Source organism: Hemicordylus capensis, chromosome 7 (assembly GCF_027244095.1).
Source record: "Hemicordylus capensis ecotype Gifberg chromosome 7, rHemCap1.1.pri, whole genome shotgun sequence".
Lineage (NCBI taxonomy): Eukaryota > Metazoa > Chordata > Lepidosauria > Squamata > Cordylidae > Hemicordylus > Hemicordylus capensis.
In genome coordinates this window covers 16298019-16319362 of record NC_069663.1, presented here as the reverse complement: position 1 = coordinate 16319362, position 21344 = coordinate 16298019, and the positions used below count along the sequence as shown (strand labels likewise).

Genomic DNA, 21344 nt, shown 5'->3' with positions numbered 1-21344 from the left:
TGGGGTCCCCAGATGATGTTGGACTACAGTTTCCATCATCCTCTGCCCCAATAGCCACTTGCTGGGGATGCTGGGAGCTGTAGTCCAATGGCATCTGGGGTCCCAAGTTTGAGAATTCCCGCAGTACAGCATTACTCTTATAGGGCCAAGTATATATTTCTGATTCCTGTCTCCCAGCATCAGATAACTAGGAAACGGAGCAGCATTCTGGCTGGCTGGGAATAGTCCAGTTTAGTTCCATTTGTTTGTCTTTGTTATCATTTTTGGTTATAACAAGTAACCTCAGGAAGTATTTTTGTTTGTTTGTTTGTTTTACACACTTTTATACCGTCCAAAACTTATGTCTTTGGGCGGTTTACAAGAAGATAAAAACAACATTAAAACATTAGTTAAAAACAAAAACAAGAAATTTAAAACACAAAAATTCAAAATTCTTAAAACAATATTCTAAAACAACATTACAAACAATCAAAACATTTTGGATTCTTCTCTCCACATGTATTTAAAACTTTCCACACAGGCATCAACTGAGTAATCTGGTATGCTGTCTTCACTAACTAAAGATGGAATACTTATATGCTAGTACCACAGAATTGCATAAAACGGTGTTGTCTTCAACTGGTTACTAGTGGGGAAGTCCTTAGCAATGAGGAGCTGGCAGGTTTACTTTCAGCCAGATGGATTGTCTGGGAACACTTCTATTTATGACTCCAAATGTTAAAAAGCAAGCCTCTGACAATTAAGGTAAAGTGTGTTGTCAAGTCGATTTCAACTCCTGGTGCCCGCAGAGCCCTGTGGTTTTCTTTGGTAGAATCCAGGAGGGGTTTACCATTGCCTCCTCCCACACAGAATGAGACTCTTGTTTCACAGAGCAACTATCCCCGAGTGACACCATCTGAAATCTGCCTGAGAGATTGAAACGGAGCCACTGCAAAGTAGTACCTCCCCCCCCCCGCAAATCCCTCAGATGATTCAGCAGGATACCATGGTCGATGGTATTGAAAGCTGCAGAGAGATCCAAAAGAACCAGCAGAATCACACTCCCTCTGTTGATTCCTTGGTATAGATCATTCATCAGGCCAACCAAGGCTGTCTCACCCCATAGCCTGCTCTAAAGTCAGTATGAAATGGGCCTAGATAACTCCAAAACTACTTTTGAGCTGATCAGCCACCACCCTCTCAATCACCTCACCCAACCAAGGGAGATTGGCCTATAATTATCCATCACTGAGGGCTCTAGGGCAGGACTTTTAAGTAAAGGTCTCACAGTTGCCTCCTTCAAACATGGAGGCATCCTGCCCTTCCCAGTGAGGCATTTATGATGTCAGCTAGGCCATCTTAACAGCCTCTGTACTAGATGATCCATGTTGGGCATGGATCTAGAGTCCAGGTGGTAGACCGAACACTTCCAAGCAGCTTGTCCACATCCTCAGGAGTCACAAGTTGAAAGTGATCCATTCTAATCAAACGAGGAGTTCCTAGACACCCCTACCATTGACTCTGCAAATGTTTCTATTTGCATTTAAGTTTCAGGTATGCTTGTCAGAGTGAACCTAAGAACAGCCCTACTGGATCAGGCCCAAGGCCCATCTAGTCCAGCATCCTGTTTCACACCATGGCCCACAAGAGTGATGGGGTTGGCTGCAGTTCCTGCTAATGTCTCCATCTTTGGCAGTGCATAGCATGTGAACCAGTCTTAAGAAAATTACCTTCTTCCCAGGTTCTATCACAACGTGGGTCCCCTCTTGAGTGTATCGTTTCTGTGGCAGGCCTACAACAAATGAACGTTGTGCTTTGCAGTGCTGCCACCACAAGTGTGAACATCTTCTAGAAGGTCTTGTGGTTGGGATTACTCATGTAGGAGCCTAAGTGGGGATTGGTTGGGAGGTTTTGTGCATGCACCCCCCACACAAAAGCACACGCAGAGCGTGTAGAATGTACCTCCTAAAGCTGCTGTTATTAATCCTTTGAATCATTAATCAACTAAAGTTTCAGTTGATTTATCTGTGTGCGCCATTTTTAATTCAGAAGGGCACATCGTTGGTGAGAATGATGTTTGTGTGTAATAGTTTATCTTTCTCATAAGGCAAGAGGACAGGCTTTTCTAGTATCTGCTCTTAAATGGTTCCTGCACTCCTTTATTTTAATTTTAATTTAATTTTATTTTTACATTTATATCTCGCTCTTCCTCCAAGGAACCCATCATTAATCATTCTCGTTCTCCTCTTGTCTCCCTGCTTAATAGTTCATCTCAAATGTGGACTTCCAAAAGCATTTGGCATATCTTGCTGCTTACTTATACATGTTTTAAAAATCCCCTTTGTTTTAGAGTATTATTTTTTTGTTAAGTGGAAGGCTTTGAGGATAACGTCTTGGAATGCCTTGTTAAATGTCTGCTGTTCAGGTGATCCTAAATCTGTGCTCAAAAAGGAACCTGATCTGCATTTGCGTCCATGTTTCCTTAACTTTTTTCTTGGAAACAATGTTCCCTCTAACAGGGGTTCCCAGTTGTTGTTGACTACAACTTCCAAAAAGCCAGCTGCAATGGCTTTTGCTTGGGGATTATGGGAGTTGTAGTCAACATCTGGGAATTCCTGTTAGAGGAAACACTGCTTGGAAACTGTGAGCATATGTGCTTCTCTGCACTTGTAGTATTCTTAGAAATTGCATGTGTTAAATCATCTTCTGAAGCTGTGTACGGTGTCTCCTCCACTCTTCAGTGGTGGGCAGCTAAGCAAAGCAAGACCACTTTAGTGTTGGCTCCTTCTTTGTGAAAACTCTCTTTCCAGAGAGTCCCATCTAGCTCCATTACTATTGGATCATATATCAACACATGGTTATTTCAGAGTTCATTTGGGACTACAGCAAATAACTTGCTGAATGTCTTTGTTGAGTTTTCTGTTGGTGCTGCCTTCATAGTTTTATGTTCTTAAGAGTATTAATTCTGTTTCTCTAAGCCATCTTGTAAATCATGGAGCTGGAAAGGTGGGGTATAAATACTTTAAATAAATGTTGTATAAAAATATCAGTTACTGGAGATTTTAAAGCTTTTTACGTACTCTGGCAATGGGAGAAGGGCAGGCAATAAATCTGTCTAAGTTATGAGTGCAATGTTGCTTGTGTGGTTTTTCTCTCTCTAGTTTTCTATGCCTGTTTTCATATTTGGAAACAGCTCATTGATAATGATTGTTCTTACCATCCTAGCAGAGACAGAACATTCTATCATACTTAACTATGGTACTGGAGGAAAGCTGAAGTAATTCTATGTGAATAAAAACTCCATTTGTGCTCATTTTGTTACTAGGCTGTTAAAATACCTGCCGTGTATTGCTAACCAAGCCACCTTAAGTGGTGATGCTTGACTAACAAGCAGAAGGTTGCTGGTTTGAATCCCCGCTGGTACTATATTGGGCTGCAGCAATATAGGAAGCTTCTGAAAGGCATCATTTCTTACTGAGCGGGAGGAGGCAATGGTAAACCCTTCCTGTATTCTACCAAAAGAAAATCACAGAGCTCTGTGGGCGCCAGGAGTCGAAATCGACTAGACAGCACACTTTACCTTTATTGCTAACCAAACTCCAAGCAGTTACATCGGAGCTTGACAAATCCCAGGCACCAGGAAGCCATGGTACCTAGACCAGGATATTCAGAGGTAGAGTTATGAAATGCAATACTTACTTGTCCCAGACAGGCCTGTTTCTATTCTACTTTCTGTTGTAAAAGGGGATAGAGAAGCCTATTACCTTCTCCCCTCCACAGTGTCTTTCACAAAGTCCAGTAATTTTGTCAAGTGTCCATTGTCCGGCTCCTAAATTTTTGGACTGGTTCTTGGATCCAAACAAAATTTGTCAAGACCGGAGTTAAAATATAGAATGTGGGTTTCCTTAGGGTGTAATCCTGAGCACACTTAATAGGACTTTCTTTGTTGTGTTGAGATGAGCGAAACTGTCCTTCTGGTAAAAGTATTTGGAAATAAGGTTTAAATCCCCAGGCATGTTTTGATAATGGGATGCATCACACATGCACATTAAATCACTGATAATGGGATGCTTCACACATGCGCATTAAATCACTGGATGCGCAAATGCTGACTTGCTTCTTCTTCTTCTTAATAATAATAATAATAATAATAATAAAAAAATAATAATAATATTTATATTTATATCCCGCTCTTCCTCCAAGGAGCCCAGAGTGGTGTACTACATACTTAAGTTTCTCTTTCACAACAACCCTGTGAAGTAGGTTAGGCTGAGAGAGAAGTGACTGGCCCAGAGTCAAAACCTAGCAAGTCTCATGGCTGAATGGGGATTTGAACTCGGGTCTCCCCGGTCCTAGTCTGGCACTCTAACCACTACACCATGCTGGCTATGTGAATGGGCCATCACAGTTCCAGTGGTGGAGGTGGGGGGAGGGGATGGTTCTTATTGCCTGAAGCACAGGGCTGTTCTGTTGACTTGGTTCACATGTTTCAAATGTAAGTCCTCAATTATTTCATGCTCAGATAAGGAGAGGTGTATTTTCTTCTGTGAGTGAGCCTCAAGGTTCAAGTTTGCTCAATTACAGAGCACATTCTATTCAAAGCTTTACAACCTGTCACTTGAAGATAAATAGATAGTATTTAGGGTTAGTTTGGTAGATCTGGCTGACGTCAAGGTCATTTTTTGATGTAATTTGTGTTTAACTTTATTTTAAAATTGTTTCTGCTGCTTTTTGACAAAAGCCCCCAGTGGTATACAACATAAAAATAACATTTTAAAAAAAGCTGTACAAAACTATAGAAACATCAGCAGTAGCAAGGAAGATAAAATATCCAGGGAGTGTCAAATCAAACCATACTGAAAACCCACCTAAACAAAGCAGTCTTTACCAATCTGTGAAATTTCAAGAGGTAAGGGTCTCAGCTGGCTTCCCAACAAAAGGAGTTCCAAAGTTCGGGCACCATGATGGAGAAGGCCTTGTCCTCCATACACCACCACACTCCAGATGGCTGAGTAGTGTGGACTCAGCGCTCCCCATCTGATCACAGAGGGCAAGCAGGATTGTGAGGGAACAGGTGATACCATTCCCTAGATACAAACCATTTTAGAACTTTACAGGTGATAAAGCAACACTTTGCATTGGACTTGGAAACCTATTAGGAGCCACTGTTCTGAAAAGCCTTATAGGGAAGATGATTGGAGTTTGCTTTTGATTTGAAATATTATTTCCTGCCTTTTGATTTCAGAGAACTTTTCAAGGCAGTGTCCAAAAAGTGCAAGACATGGCTGATCACACCATCAAATAGTGAGGACAGTAAGCATGCCGTAGCAGTGAATAGCCAAGGCTGTGTTAAAACCCAGCATAATACCACTAAAAGCCTGGCTAAATAAAATAGTTTTGACCTGATGCTGAAGACTCAACAAGGTGGGCACCAGGTGGACCTTTTCTGTCAATGGTATTCCACAGGGGTGAAGGAATGTTGGCTCAGTTTATCAGCCAGACAAAATATTTTGCTCCTCAAGCTATGTTGATGTGTTGCTCATCAGGACTTTTTTCACTTGTCACAGACTAGTAGACTAGTGGATTTCTGTAGCCCTGATATTCCACAGAAAAGGCACTCTCCAGTTGCCACCAACCCTCCCTCCCTCTCTACACAGGGAGGACACCCAGAGCAGGCGCCCTCTATTTCCCACTTGCCCAAAGCCTAATTTCTTGCTACATCTGAATCAGACCGCTAAGGTTAGCACTAATATCCAGGCTGTAGTTTGAAGTGGGTTTGCAGTCCATGGTTTTACGGTTAGCTCTGACCGTTTTTGCCTGATAGTTAGGCACTTGGAGCGGAGAGCACATAAGACAGCAACACACATGATCCTCCAACACATACTTTGGAGGATCATACAAATGAAGGTTAGGTGGCAGTAAAGCCAAACCTAGGCGCCCTGATGAGTATGTAAAACAGCAATATAAAAACTTTTTATTTTCTTAGGTATTTATAGGACAGGGCTTGACAAATCCCAGGCACCAGGGAGCCATGGCACCTAAAAATTTAACTGTGGTGCCTAGACTAGGATATTGAGAGATAGTTATTTAATCAAATATTTGTCCCAGACAGCCCTGTGCTCCCCCCCCCCCCAAGTAGGTTACTTGTAAAGGGGATGAAGAGAAGTTCATTTACTCTCCCCCTCCACAATGCCTGTCACTGAGTCCAATAATTTTGTCAAGTGTCCATTGTCTGGCTCTTAAATTTTTGGGTTGGCTGCTCATGGATCCAAAGAAAACTTGTTAAGTCCTTTTATAGATGATGATGCAGGTGCACATGTGAGAACTGATGTAATGGAGTGACTTAAGACTGAGCCACAAATCAGGAAATCTCTGGTTCAGATTCTACCCCTGCACGCACTCATTAGGTGGCCTTCGACAAGCTACTTCCTCTCAGCCACCCCCATCTGCAGTGTGGGAATAATAGTTCTTGCTTACCTTGCAGATAATCCTTACAAGAAGTGGTGTGTGTGTGTGTGTGTGGTGCTTTGAAAGTATCATACAAATGCTTACTGTCAGTATGAAACATCTGATGTGTGTAGTGGTCCTGAGCAGTCGCACATTACATAACCTCTGTGAAAATTGCATCAGTGTTAAACAGCAGCACTTGGGGGAAATTCTCGTTGCTTACCTACACCTTCAGTATTTGAGTGGCCTGGAGAAACAACAGAGCAGGGTCTTCTACACACATCCAGATCACTGTCGTCTTTCAGGACTGAGACCTTTCTTTCAGGCTACTGGTGGAGAGCAGAAGTGACAGGGGACCTAACTACATGTTAGGCACATAGGAAATGGCCTTATCCGGAGTCAGTCCATTGGGCCATCTAGCTCAGTATTGTCCACAGTGACTGGCAGTAACTTCTCCCAGTTTGCAGGCAGGAGTCTCTCTCAGCCCTCTCGAGAGATGCCAGGGAGGGAACTTCAAACCTTCTGCGTGCAAGCATGCAGGTGCTCTTTCCCAGAGTGATCCCATCCCCTAATAGGAATACAGTAGTCCCTCACCAACCCCGGGTTTCCCAATCGTGGACTTGAGTATCTGCAACTGGGAAATTGTGGCAGGTCTCACCAAACGCATCTGGCGGCCTGGCGAGATTTTTTGGAAGTTTGAGGGGAATTTCAGGGGTTAAGGTCATTTCCATGGAGGTGGGTGTCGGGGTAGTTTTGGGTGTGTGTGTGTGTTTGATTTCCGGGGGTTAGAATTAGGGGGTCTTTCTATCTTTGACTCCCCCCAAGGTCTTTTTGCAACCACAGTTCCCCTAACCCCCTGTTTCCTGTTGTTTTTAATGCCTTGTCAACTGTGAATTCGCCAACTGTGAGTTTTTCCAGGAATTGAACCCTCGCAGTTGGTGAGGGACAGCTGTATCTTACAGTGCTCACATGTCGTCTACCATTAAGAGGCAAACCAGGGTGTGTCCTGCTTAGCAAAGGGGGCAATTCATCCTTGTTACCACAAGACCATCTCTGCCGGAGATCCCTGTTTGGATCTCCTGGCATCTTTATTGTTACTGAGAGCAACTGTGTGGGTGGGGAGGGGTATTTGGATTTGCAATAGAAGCACTGGTTACTAACCCTCCCCTCACACCATTTTATTGATTGAAGTAGGCTTCCCAGGGTACGCATATTTTCTCCTGGGAAGGAAACAGTAGTATTTGCCCTTTTGTGGTAAATTAGATCCGAATAATGGGGGCTAAGGTAGGCTTAACTGCCTTCCCCTGGTGCTTTTGGTTGAATCACATTTGGAGCCCTTGCAGTTGCAATGGTTTCTAAGTAAATAAAAATGTCAGGAGATCAGTCATGGATGATACGGCTTGACCCTAAGGAGCACCCATGCCCAGGGTATCTGCACCATTTAAGGAATGATTTCAAACAATCCCCCAGGTGGCCTGAAGCAAGTGAACTGATGAACCTTTCAAATTGAAAGCCTTTGCAGTCATTAACTGCTGAATTAGAGATTTCGGATGATGATTATCCTCCGGAGACCCTGCTTTGAACCATGAAGCTTTGCAGTAGTGTTGCTATTTGCTTGGGTCTGGTGTGGGTGGGCTAGAAGGGGGGCTCCCCAGCTCATCAGTGTTAGTTTGCTTGCTGGTGAGAGGCAGGCTGGTGGAATGGTTTAAAGATGTTGGACTGGGCAACTTGGATTCAGCTGGCCACTTAGCCATGAAGTATTTTCGGTTACTTTGGGCCAGTCACGCACTCTCACTCAGCCTAATCTACCTTGCAGGGCTCTCTGAGCTCCTTGGAACAGGACTGCACAGCTTTGGCCCTACAGCCAGTGTTCCCTCTAAGAGAGATGCCCAGATGTTGTTGACTACAACTCCCAGCATCCCCATCTGCAGTGGCCTTTGGCTGGGAATTATGGGAGTTGTAGTCAACAACAACAGTCCAGCTGTTGTTGGACTACAGCTCCCATCCTTCCCAGCCACAGTGGCCAATAGCCAGGGATGATGGGAGTTGTAGTCCAACAACAGCCTGCCTTAGAAGAATTTCAGTTTGTAAAAGTGATCCTCACCATAAAAGCCTTGTGTGTGAGCATCTGCAATGGGAAAGACTTCCAGCCACTTATTGAACCATCCTAGGAACACAGGAAGCTGCCTTATACTGAGTCAGATCCTTGGTCCATCTAGCTCAGTATTGTCTACACAGACTGGCAGCGGCTTCTCCAAGGTTTCAGGCAGGAGTTTCTCCCAGCCCTCTCTTGGAGACACCAGGGAGCGAACTTGGAACCTTCTACATGCAAGCACGCAGATGCTCTTCCCAGAGTGGCCCCTTCCCCTAAGGGGAATATCTTGCAGTGCTCACATATGTAGTTCCCCCTTCAAGTGCAAACCAGGGCAGAAACTGCTTAGCAAAGGGAACAATTCATGCTTGCTACCACAAGACCAGCTCTCCTCTCCTCTCCTTAGCACCTTTCCCAAATCTTTGAATAAGGCAGGGCTTATGCAGATATTAAGGCTTATCTTGGGTGAAATGGTCTTAAATCTCTTAAAGCCACAGAGTGAGTACTTGTAAACAAACACAAGAAACATTATTCTGCCAACTCCTTTAAACAGGCACCTTTTAAAAGTGGTGATTCTCTTTATTGAGCAGGAGGAGAGCAACTGGCCCTGTCCATCCCCAGCACAGCATCCCTCCAGTGGCTGTTGCTGGTGTTTATCTTGTGTTTCTTTTCTTTTTCTTTTTAAGATGGTGAGCCCTTTGGCGACAGGGAGCCATTTTTATTTATTTAAGTCTTTATTTATATCTATGTAAACTGCTTTTGGAAATGTTTGTTGAAAGGTGGTATATAAATATAAATCGTATTCATAAACAAACACAAGGAAAAACACTTTCTTCTACCAGTATGCCACCATCTCCCTCTATGCCAAGGCTGCTCAACTTCAGCCCTCCTGTAGAAGTTGGCCTACAACTCCCATAATCTATTAGCCACTGTGGTTGTGTATTGTGGGAGTTGTAGTCCAAAAACTGCTGGGGGAGTCAAAGTTGAGCAGCCCTGCTCTATACAGATCGTTTTAAGGGCTGTGCAGGCTCTTTGCAGCCCTGTTCTTGCATGCAGATTGATTTGGACAGGAGGCACAATGCCAGGTCTCAGGCAGCAGTCTTTCCCAGCCAGCCCTTCCACATGAAGTTATTTAAATCTGGAGATGCTGGGGATTGAACCTGATTCCCTTTGCATGCACAGGCGGCACGTGTTTCCCCTTCCTAGTAGCTCAGTGGCCCTCATTTCTAGTGCTGATGGTACTAATGGTAAAGCAAAGCTGTGCCGTCGAGTTGGTGTCGACTCCTGGCGCCCACAGAGCCCTGTGGTTTTCTCTTGGTAGAATACAGGAGGGGTTGACCATTGCTGCCTCCTGCGCAGTGTGAGATGATGCCTTTCAGCACCTTCCTATATCACTGCTGCCTGATATAGGTGTTTCCCATAGTCCGGGAAACATACCAGTGGGGATTTGGATCAGCAACCTCTTGCTCCCTAGGCAAGCTACTTCCCCACTGTGCCAGTGTCCCCTCTAACAGGGATTCCCAGATGTTGTTAACTACAACTCCCAGCATCCCCAGCCAAACACCATTGCAGCTGGGCATGCTGAGAGTTGTAGTCAACAACATCTGGGAATCCCTGTTAGAGGGGACACTGCGCTGCATCATTAGTTAGCCCATATTTTTTATAGGTGCCTACTTTTACCCAACCTGAAGGTGAATCCTGGCAGATTATGAGATCCGGTCTGGTATAATTCAGCGCTTCTCAAGCTTTTAAGCAGCAAGTACTTCCTAATGTCTGAAGAAATTAAGTAGTCTGTGCCATCTGCTGGAAGAAGGGGCTGTATATGATATGACAGATGTTCGCTCCAATATCGGTTGCGCTGCCACTTTTTACAACAGGGCTGCACAGTTCGAGGGTGTACCTGGGCTAGATACGGTGTTGGCCTAAACAAGGAGGGCTAAAGCCAGTGCAGTGCAAACTATCACTGGGAAATAATAATTTTAAGAATGCTTTTTTTGGCCATCATTTTGAGAGGATGAAGGGGTAAGATAAAGAGATGGGAAAAGAGGGTGAGAGAAAAACTAATTTTAGGCAGTAACTAGCAACTTGGAACACCAGGTAAAAAAAGGCAAGCAGGCACTCTTCACTCCCTCCTCCTTGTTGCCCCCCCCGTCCCCTTTGCCCCATGCCACCTGCCTATCTCTTGCATACCACCTGTCTATCTCTTGCATACCACATGTGGAGAAACTATGGTACAGCACAGGGCTGCCCAACTTTGACCCTTCTGCAGATGTTGGGCTGTAAACTCCCATCATCCTGGACTATTGGCCACAGTTGGCTGTGGATGATAGGAGTTGTGGTCCCAAAACAGCTGGAGGGCCAAAGCTGGGCAGCCCTGGTATAGTGTTTGGAGTAGAACCAAGGAAAGCGGGGTTCAGATCCCCCTTGGCTGCCAAGCTGCCTGAGTGACTTTGGGCCAGTCTCTGAAGGTCTGCTCAGACATCGTGCTGTATGAGTGCACAGACATCTGTACACTTGTACGTGTGTTTGTGTGAAAGGCTGCACCTGCATTCATTTAAAAAGTGAACTTGAGGGTACAGGCTCCTCAAATGGATGGTACAGATAAGAAGTATACTGCTATACCTGTGTTCAGCATAATGTATGAATAGCAGAATACAGATTTGTACCTGTATACACTCTATACTCATACGAGTGTTAGGGGCATGCCTTAAACTGAATCGGACCACTGGTCCATCTAGTTCAGCATTGTCTACACCAGGGATTCTTAACATTGGGTCCCCAGATGTGATTGGACTTCAGCTCCCATAATCCCCAGCCCCAGTGGCCTTTGGTTGGGGATTATGGGAGTTGAAGTCCAATAACATCTAGGGACCAAACGTTGAGAATCTACACAGACTGGCAGTGGCTTCTCCAAGGTTGCAGGCAGGGGTTTCTCTCAGTCCTATCTTGGAGATGATGCCAGGGAGGGAACTTGGAACTTTCTGCATGCCAGAAGGCAGGTGCTCTTCCCAGAGCAGCCCCATATCTTACAGCACTGACATGTAGTCTCCCATTCATGTGCAAACCAGAAGAGACCCTGCTTAGCAAAGGGGATAGTTCATATTTGCTATTCCAAGACCAGCTCTCCTCCCTCGAACACATTAAGAGTATACAACTTAATGTCTCAATAGGGCTACTATCTCTAAGCTTAATCTAACTCAGAGTTATGGGTAGGATAAGCATGTACTAAGTATGGTGCAGTGGGGACATGACTTGATTATCAAGCCAGAGGTTGCCGGTTCGAATCCCCACTGGAATGTATCCCAGACTATGGGAAAACACCTATGTCAGGCAGCAGCGATATAGGAAGATGCTGAAAGGCATCATCTCACCCTGTGTGGGAGATGGCAATGGTAAACCCCTCCTGTATTCTACCAAAGCAACCACAGGGCTCTGTGGTCACCAGGAGCTGAAACCGACTCAGCGGCACACTTTAACTTTTAAGTAGTAATATACTTGCTTCGGTTAACACTGAATGTATGCCTAGGGGATGGAGAGTGGTATGTTGGGGAACCTGCTCTGATCTTTTCAGAACATCTGATGAGAATTAAGAACCCTTTCAGATGATAGGGGTGAGATCTGGCTCCAGGAAGCATAGACGGGCATGTGGCGTGCATGTCGGAGGTGTGAGGAACCAGCCTGATTAAGCCTTTTGAACCTGTGTCTCCCTAGGTGTTGGTGGAATGAGCGTTGCGTGTGTTTTGAAGAGAAAAGCAGTGCTCTGGCAGGACTCCTTCAGCCCCCACCTGAAACAGCACAGTCAAGACACAGCTAATCCCAACATGCCTGTTGTTTTGACATCTGGAACAGGGTCTCAGGCTCCGCCACAGCCAGCTGCAAACCAAGCCCTTGCAGCAGGGACGCACTCCAGCCCTGTTCCGGGATCCATAGGGGTTGCGGGCCGCTCCCAGGACGACGCGATGGTGGATTACTTCTTTCAGAGGCAGCATGGTGAGCAGCTTGGGGGAGGCGGAAGTGGTGGAGGCAGCTATAATAACAGCAAACACCGGTGGCCTACTGGGGATAACATTCATGCTGAACACCAGGTAAAAAGTTACATATTTCAGAATGAATGAGTGAAGCGGGGCCTGTGAGGGTTGCATGCAATGCAGTGTTGGGTGTCAGTTGTTTGAATGCTAATGCCTTGTGAGCCTCAGACTGAAGTGCTTTATCCACAGGACAGCACAACGAGGAATCCCAAATCTATGTTTGATTCAACTCAAAATGTTTGTGCATGTGTATATATATATTCACATTTCCCCCCCCTCTGCACTGTCAGTCTGAGTTTTGGTGTTGTGCAAACCAGAGGGCTGTGCTTTCTTCTGCTTTCCACACCCGCTCTTGTTTGCTGATCATTTTGGGTTACAGAACATATGGACATTTTTAAGGTGACGCTGGTAAATTCTGAGTGTGCCTGCGTGGGGTAGATCTGTGCCCTACCCACCAGTGTTCCCTGTAACAGAGATTCCCAGATGTTTTTGACTACAACTCCCATCATCCCTAGCTGCATTGGCCTTTGGCTGGAGATGATGGGAGTTAGGAACATAGGAAGCTGGCTTCTACCGAGTCAGACCATTGGTCCATCTAGCTCAGTATTGTCTACACAAGCTGGCAGCGGCTTCTCCAAGGTTGCAGGCAGGCCTCTCTTGGAGATGCTGCCAGGGAGGGAACTCGGAACTTCCTGCTGCCAACAGCTCTTGGGAATCCCTGTTACAGGGAACATGGCTATCCACCTATTCCTCCCCCCATTAAAAATCTGCTTTTGAGGTATCTTTCTGTACAATGCTGGGTGGCTTCTTTGTACTCATCTGCTGAGGAAAGCCTCTTTAATGAGTTAATTGAGCACCTTTTTTGATCCAGCAACCAGAACACATGTTAAAAATGGGCTTTGGGGGTAGGAAAAACCACCCCAGCAGCCCAAGAAATGGCTTCCAGCTGTGTGTGCTTCCTGGCAACCCCCAGCGACTAAAAGTGGGGAATGGAGTGCTCTCCTGGGCCCTCAAGTGACCTCGATGCAATCTGGCAAGTATAGTGTACATTTGCTGCTTTCCTTTTAGTGTCCTCCCTTTGACAAATGGGGTGGAAGAGGAGCAAGGCTGCTTTAGAGCCTCTGTGGAATGGGAAGAGAAGAGCCGCTACAACCGTGCCTGCTGTTCCAGTCTGTGTGCGTTTGGGAGGCTGAGCCCACATCTGAGTGTGTGAGCCCGAGAGGGTGTGTGTGTGTGAGATTCCTATTTGTGTGGGCTGTTTGTATTTTGGGAGGGACTGTGACCACACATTGTGTGTGTAGGAATTGAGGACCAATTTAAAGGTAATGATGCTGTTGTTTTTCCAAGTTCCCATAAAGTTTCCCTTTAACTTTTATAATCATATTGTTACCCTCACCTTCAGAATAGTGAAAGCTGTATCCCCCCCACCCCCCAAAGTAACTTAAGGCTTTGTAAAAGCTGAGATCTGTCACTCAAGTTGTTACATATATACATTTAAATGCTCTCTGAGCCAGTGAGAGCTTGGGCAGGTTAAATACAGTCATCCCTTGCCAACCATGGTTTTACCAACCGTGGTTTGGGGTATATGCAAATGGGAAATTGTGCCAGGTCTTGCCAACCACGACCTGCGTATCCACATTTGGCGCCTTTTTTTAGTGATTGGGGGTGGGTGGGTTCAGCGCTTTTTGGAGGGTTCAGAGGTTCGATCTGTTCGTGGGTTTTGCTAACCCTTGCTGAACTTGCTGTCCCTTGCCAATTTAAAATGCCTTTAAGTGATTTTTTTTTGGGGGGGGGGTGTTCAAAAAATGTCCAGAGGCTTGATCTGCTCATTCTTCTTGGTGACTCTTGGCGATATTACAGGATGTTTTGTAATTTTTAGCAATTTTTTTGTATTTTCCCCTTTATGTTTGGGTCTTTTTGCAGTCGTGGTTCCCCTAACCTCTTGTTTCCCATATACTTTACGCCTCGCCAACTACGAATCTGCCAACGGCAAGGTTTTGCCAGAACAGAACCCTAGCGGTTGGTGAGGGATGACTATATTTGGGTATATGGATGTTAGATGATCACAACTGCAGGTGGAGCTTGAAGCATCCCCATTTTTGTGGGGTCCTGCTGAAAAACACCGTGCTTCCAGTTTAAAATGCACAACATCTATGTGGAATGTTGCTTAATTTCTCACATAGTGTAGAAGGCCATCATCCTTTAGCTTAATCTTTTAGCACGTTGACAGACTGAGCACTGATGATAGAATGTGAAGTGAAGCCATCCAACAGAAAAATAGAACGTCCTTTCAATACATATTTGACTTTTCAAAACAGTGAGTGCTTCCAAGTAGTTTGCAATGCGACCTTGTCTTCTCTGCTCATGGAATAATATGCAAGCTTTTTACTCTCACAATGTTCTTCCTTGCAGGGAAGAGTAAAAAGGACCTCCGCCAAAAGTGATAAAGTGATTTCTAAGTTTGTATATTAAGTATTGGGGGTTGCGGGTGGGGGAAGAAGTTTGTGTTTGCTGCCAACAATATTATTTGATCTTTTGATGGTGTATCAAATTCGTCATGTACCTTAGAAACACATATGACTATGACGAATATTTATATACCTTTTCTACAGAAGTTCCCAAAGCGGTTTACATAGATAGAAACAAACAAACAAATAAAATGGCTCCCTGTTCCCAAAGGGCTCACAATCTAAATATCACAATCACAATCTCTCCATTCTTCGGAAGACTTAAAAGTTAAACAGTCTCTGAAAATGGCTGCTTCGATGTTGGCGGACCAATCGGCTGTCAATACCATGGAGGACCAGGTCCTGGTATCAGGATTGTTGCCCTTGGACGCTCAGCCTTCAGCAGCGTTGGGCAATAGGCATGGTTGGAGGAGCTCCCCTCTTACCAGCCTCAGGCAGCTTCTGCGATTCCCCTGAATTTGTCGGGTGTAAAGATGAAGAAGAAGGCTAAGACTCAGAAGCACTCCCCAACGGATCAAGATCAAACCCAGGCCCCTAAGCAGAAGGGACCGACAGATGCCAAGGGATCGTTGGGCCTGACTTCTAAGATGGCCAAGATGGCATTGCTTCGCTCAGTGCAAAAACCTTCGGTATTGATGCGTCCTGCTTCGCCTGTGCTTTCGGGGGATTTGGACTCGGTTGCAGTGGGGGAACTTGACTGCACTTTGGCTGAACCCAGTTGACCCCAGGTGATAAAGAAGGCAAGAAATTGGACTCAGTTGGGAGAAGACTTTATTCTGCTGCAGCCTTGCACTCATGTGTGGCAAACTATCAAGCATATAATGCTAGATATAACCACTTCTTGTGGGAGAAAGTGGGTCTTTTCCTGGATCTCCTTCCCCAGGGTAAGTGGGATCCTGCAAAATCCTTTCTGAAGGAGGCCATGCAAGTTTCCAAGCCGGAACTGTATTCTGCCCATCATTTCGTGGAGTGTGCCGCTAAAGTGATAGCCACGTCTGTGGCACTTCGACGCCACGCTTGGCTTAGGTCATCTGGCCTTCACTATGAGGCACGTGCCAGGGTGGAGGACTTGCCCTTTGAGGGCTCCAGCCTGTTCTTGGAACCAACCGATGACACGCTCCAGAAAGTGCAAAAGTTGCAGAACACTGCACGATCCATGTCCCACGAGCCCCTGGTGGCGCAGTGGTAAAACTGCCGCCCTGTAACCAGAAGGTTACAAGTTCGATCCTGACCAGGGGCTCAAGGTTGACTCAGCCTTCCACCCTTCCGAGGTCAGTAAAATGAGTACCCAGAATGTTGGGGGCAATATGCTAAATCATTGTAAACCGCTTAGAGAGCTTCCAGCTATAGAGCGGTATATAAATGTAAGTGCTATTGCTATTGCTATTGCTATAGCTCTCCATTGCCGAAGCTACAGAAAACTTCCAAATGGCTACCTCATCAGACGCAGAGAATGCCAGCTCCCCACCAGTTGCCTTCCGAACAGTCCTTTCGGAGCAACAAGTTTCCCCTCAGACACAAATCAGGGGGACAACACAATAAGCCGGCCTTCCAGAAACCTCGCCCTAGCATCCCGCCAAAGAAACAATGACTTGGGGCACCTTGTTACCCGCCTGTGTCCATTTGTGGCGAGTTCGGACAAGGTGACTGTGGACCAGTGGGTCCTTACAGTGGTACGTTTGGGCTACGCCCTGGAGTTCTGCAGTTTGCAACCTGTATCCAGGACGGTGGTGACCCCTCATTCCCCAGAGTTGGACCAGGTGGTCACCTTTCTCCTAGAGAAGGACGTGATCGAGGTCATGTCGAATCTGGACAGTCCTGGGTTCTACTCAAAGTATTTCCTGGTGCCAAAGCCGGATGGTGGTCAGTGCCCTATCTTGGACTTCAGGGCTCTGAACAGGCATCTGGTCTACAAAAGATTCCGGATACTGTCGGTGCCTACCATCATGACCATCTTGGACAGGAACATGTGGATTGTCTCACTGGACTTAACAAACGCATACTATCATGCGTCCATAAGGCCTCAACATCGTCGCTTCCTGCGGTTCCAGATAGGAGGGATCTCCTATCAATTCAAGGCATTGCCATTTGGCCTCACTACCGCTCCTCGTGTTTTCACAAAGTGCCTGGCCTCTGGTGGTGGCATTCCTACAGGAACACGGCCTGCAAGTACTGCTGTACCTCAACAATTGGCTGGTCGTGGCAAGTACAGAACAGGTGGCTTTGGAGGCTCTCGAGATCGTGATCAATACCCTCCAGTAGTTGGGGTTACAGATAAACTTCAAAAAGTCTCAGATGGAACCTACTCGGCCGATTCAGTTCACTGGACTGAAATTCGACACGGCCTTGGAAAATATCTTTCTCCCGGAGGCCCGTATCACAACTCTTCGGGGACTGGTGGTGGTCTTCTTGGCCGGAGACCTGCAACCCTTGCACTCCGTACAACACCTGTTGGCCACATGGCATCCAGCTCTTATGTTCTACCTCACACATGTCTTCGGATGCGCCTCCTTCAGAGGTGGTTTTTGGACATCTTAGATCTTCTTCGGGATCCAGGTCATCTTTAGCGTTCGCATCCTACAGGGATATGAGCAGCGGTCCACTGGTGGGCGGAGGTCCGGCACCTGAGTGTTGGTGCCCCTTTCCAGGCGCCTCCTCCCTCCCGAGTGGTTGCGACGGATGCCTCAGAGCTCGTTTGGGGAGCTCACCTGGATGGCCTTCGTCTGAGTGGCCACCTGTCTCCAGAGGAACGGACTCGACACATAAACTATCTGGAGCTGTTGGCAATTTTCAACGCGCTCAAAGGTTTTCTGCTCCTGTTGGGGGGCCAGTCGGTACTAATTCAGACCGACAATACAATGGCGAAGGCCTGCCTCAATTGCCAGGGTGGCACTTCATCGAGGAGCCTTCTGTCTCTGGCCATAGATCTGTGGCATTGGTGCCTGGACAACGCAGTGTCACCCTAGGCGGTGCATATCCAGGTTGTCCTAAATGTTCAGGCAGATGCCCTGAGCAGGTCAACCATGGTCTCCCACGAGTGGATGCTGCATCAGGGTGTTTTGAGGGACATTTTTGTGGATTGGGGAGTTCCAAGTCTGGACTGGTTTGCTTCCCAAGAAACTGCACAATGTTCCCTCTACTGCTCCGGGGGAGAGTACGCGAGGGCTCGGTGAGAGATGCCTTTGTCCAGTCCTGGACAGGACCTCTCCTGTATGTGTTCCCGCTTCTTCCCAGAGTCTTGCACAAGCTGTGGGTGGATCGCGCCAAGGCTATCCTGATCGCCCCGTGGTGGCCCAGGAGGCCTTGGTTTCCAGCCCTGATGAACCTTGTGGTGGATTTAAGACATCTACCTGTCCTGCCGTACCTGTTGTCTCAGGAACAGGGGCGGGTGCTACACCTGGATGTTTGGTCCCTCCACTTGACTGCATGGCGGGTCCTCCCGACTTTCCCTTGAGACTGCAAGAGGTATTGGTGGCTGCTAGGAAGCCATCTGTGCAGAAGTCTTATAATCACGTGGACTTGCTTTGTGTCCTTGGCCACCCTGATGCCTGTAATCCATCTCTACAAGACACTTGTAATTATCTGTCGTCCCTTAAGGAATCTGGGTTGAAACCTGCCTCCCTTAAGGTATATTTGACTGCCATTGTGGCCCATTCTCCCTCTGACTGGATTTCGTGGTTCAATGATCTGATGCTTAAAAGTTTCCTGAAAGGTCTACAACACTTGTTTCCAGATGATCTGGTCATGTCACCGACCTGGGACCTGTTCGTGGTTCTGGTCTGCTAATACCGCCCTATTGACCCTCGTCTCCTAACTTGGAAGGTCGCTTTTTTGGTGGCCGTTACCTTCGCCAGGAGGGTTAGTGAGTTGTGGGCCCTATGGGCTGACCAACCGTACCTACAGTTTATTTATTTATTATTTTATTATTTTATTTATATTTTATTTATTATTAAAAATTTCATACCACAAGTTCCTTAAGGACAAGGTAGTACTCAGTACTTTTATACCATAAGTTCCATAAGGACAAGGTAGTACTCAGGATGGATGTCAAGTTCCTGCCTAAGCTGGTGTCCATGTTTCACCACTCGTCCCCACTCACTCTGCCCATGTTCTTTCCAAATCCTTCATAGGATGCGGAGGGGCGGTTGCACCATTTGAATGTACGTAGGGCTCTGTCCTTTTACGTGCAGAGATCTACTGAGTGGAGGAAGTCCCCCTCTTTGTTTGTTTTGTACGATGAGCCGTGGAAAGGGCTTCAGGTCTCGGCCCAACCCATGTCCCGGTGGATAGTCTCCACTATTGAATTGTGTTATCAACTGGCCTGCAAGCAGTTGCCTGCCCCTGTGAAGGCTCACTCTGTTAGGTCCGTGACGGTCTCTGTGGCCTTTGATCGGGCAGTCCCGTTGGACGCTATCTGTCAGGCAGCTACTTGGGCTTCACCCCATTCGTTTATTCAGCATTATGCTATTGATGTTAGAGCTCGTAATGATGCTGTATTTGGCAGGAGTGTCCTGCAATCAATTTTCAGTTGAGCGGCTTGTCCTGAAATAAATTCTTCCTGGTTGTTTACCTGTTGCCTCTGTTTTCCCCCTCCTCCTTGGGTGCTTGCTTGTTATGCGCCCATATGTGTAGAAGACAGAGACCATGTCGAAGAACTACAGGTTACCTGTAACACTGGTTCTTCTAGTGGTCATCTGTACTTCTGCACGCCCTCCTGTCCTCCCCGCAAGGGTCTCTGAAGCTTGACTCTGTGACTGAGGGGATGAGGAGAGGCGCAGCTACATATTGTGTCCGGGGGCAGGGTTCCTGCCCAAAGCAGGAGAAATCGAGCTTGTTTGATTCTGATGTGGTCTCTGCGCAGGCGCATAGCCCATATGTGTAGAAGTACAGATGACCACTAGAAGAACCAACGTTATAGGTGAAGTAACCTGTAATTTCGACTCCTAGCGCCCACAGAGCCCTGTTGTTTTCTTTTGTAGAATACAGGCGGGGTTTACCATTGCCTCCTTCCGCACAGTATGGGATGATGCCTTTCAGCATCTTCCTATATCACTGCTGCCTGATATAGTACCAGTGGGAATTTGAACCGGCAACCTTCTGCTTGTTAGTCAAGCATTTCCCCGCTGTGCCTCTTAAGGTGACATCCTCTGAATCTACTGTTCATTAAATGAAGGCATAGTGGGGTCATGCCACTTCTTTTGCAATCGTCGTATTTTACAGCTGCTGCTAAATCTCAAAAGTAGCTGCTTTTGCTCCTGTCTAATCGATTCAACAGAGAATCCAGAGTAGCATTAAAGGAGGATGGAAATTTGCAGTGTAGCCTCTTACACAGTCAGTTCTTCCCCTCCACCCCAAACATGAGCACTCCCACTACACATGGGGGGGAAAATCTCTGCTTAAGTCTGGGAGTATTTGCAGCTCTTCTTATTGTTGGTTTTTTCATATATTTTGCTTAGAAGATAGAGTTGAATAAAGTACCTGGTTTTCTCTTATGTTCACATGGAGAGAAAGCAAACCCTTTTGTGTGAATTACAAACTGTATTACCAGGCACTGGTACCTTTGGATCTGTGTTCTTCATTGCAAGACCTGGGACCCAGTGGCAGCTTCCATATACCCTGAATGCAGCTATCTGACTGAATTGTTTATCAGGCCCTGTGCAAAGCTTCAGCTGATGCCAACTACTCTGCAGAGCTCCCCTGGCACTGCAGAGGTGACCATACTTGCCACAAAGCTCTGCACTTTCCCCAGTGCAGGTGGGGCTCCTTTGAGGGAAACGGAGCCCCCTCAAGACCCAGCACCATTTTAGAAGGCATGTGTGGTGCACTGGGAAGTGTAGTCCTTCCCAGCGCTTTCCTTCCCTGGAGCTATGTGGGGGAAGTGCTGGAAAGGACTATGCTTCCCAGCAGTCTGTGCAGCACACCTTCTAAGATGGCACTGTGGCTTGACAGGACTCGGTTTCTCTTAAAAGCCCCCTTCCCCCCCACACCACTTGACACTGGGGAAAGTACAGGGAACACTGTTTTGAGGAGAGCTGGTCTTGTGGTAGCAAGCATGACTTGTCCCCTTAGCTAAGCAGGGTCCACCCTGGTTGCATATGAATGGGAGACTAGAAGTGTGAGCGCTGGAAGAGATTCCCCTCAGGGGATGGAGCTGCTCTGGGAAGAGCAGAAGGTTTCAAAGTTCCCTCTCTGGCAGCATCTACCAAGATAGGGCTGAAAGAGACTCCTGCCTGTAACCTTGGAGAAGCTACTGCCAGTCTGTGTAGACAATGCTGAGCTAGATGGACCTATGGTCTGACTCGTATATGGCAGCTTCCTATGTTCACAGTG

At 46.6% G+C, this 21344-nt stretch overlaps 1 protein-coding gene across 10 annotated transcripts in view; it reads left to right on the top strand.

Moving 5' to 3' along the window:
* The window catches only part of PUM1 (pumilio RNA binding family member 1), a 93529-nt gene that overhangs the window by 10305 nt on the left and 61880 nt on the right, over nucleotides 1-21344 (top strand). For 9 of the 10 annotated variants that reach the window (XM_053267692.1, XM_053267685.1, XM_053267684.1 and 6 more), the window contains exon 2: nucleotides 12230-12603. In XM_053267692.1, coding sequence (XP_053123667.1) covers nucleotides 12241-12603 — 363 coding nt within the window. In that variant the 5' untranslated portion in view covers nucleotides 12230-12240. Of the gene's footprint in view, nucleotides 1-12229; nucleotides 12604-21344 lie in introns of those variants that run through there. The other variant, XM_053267691.1, reaches the window with a different exon arrangement.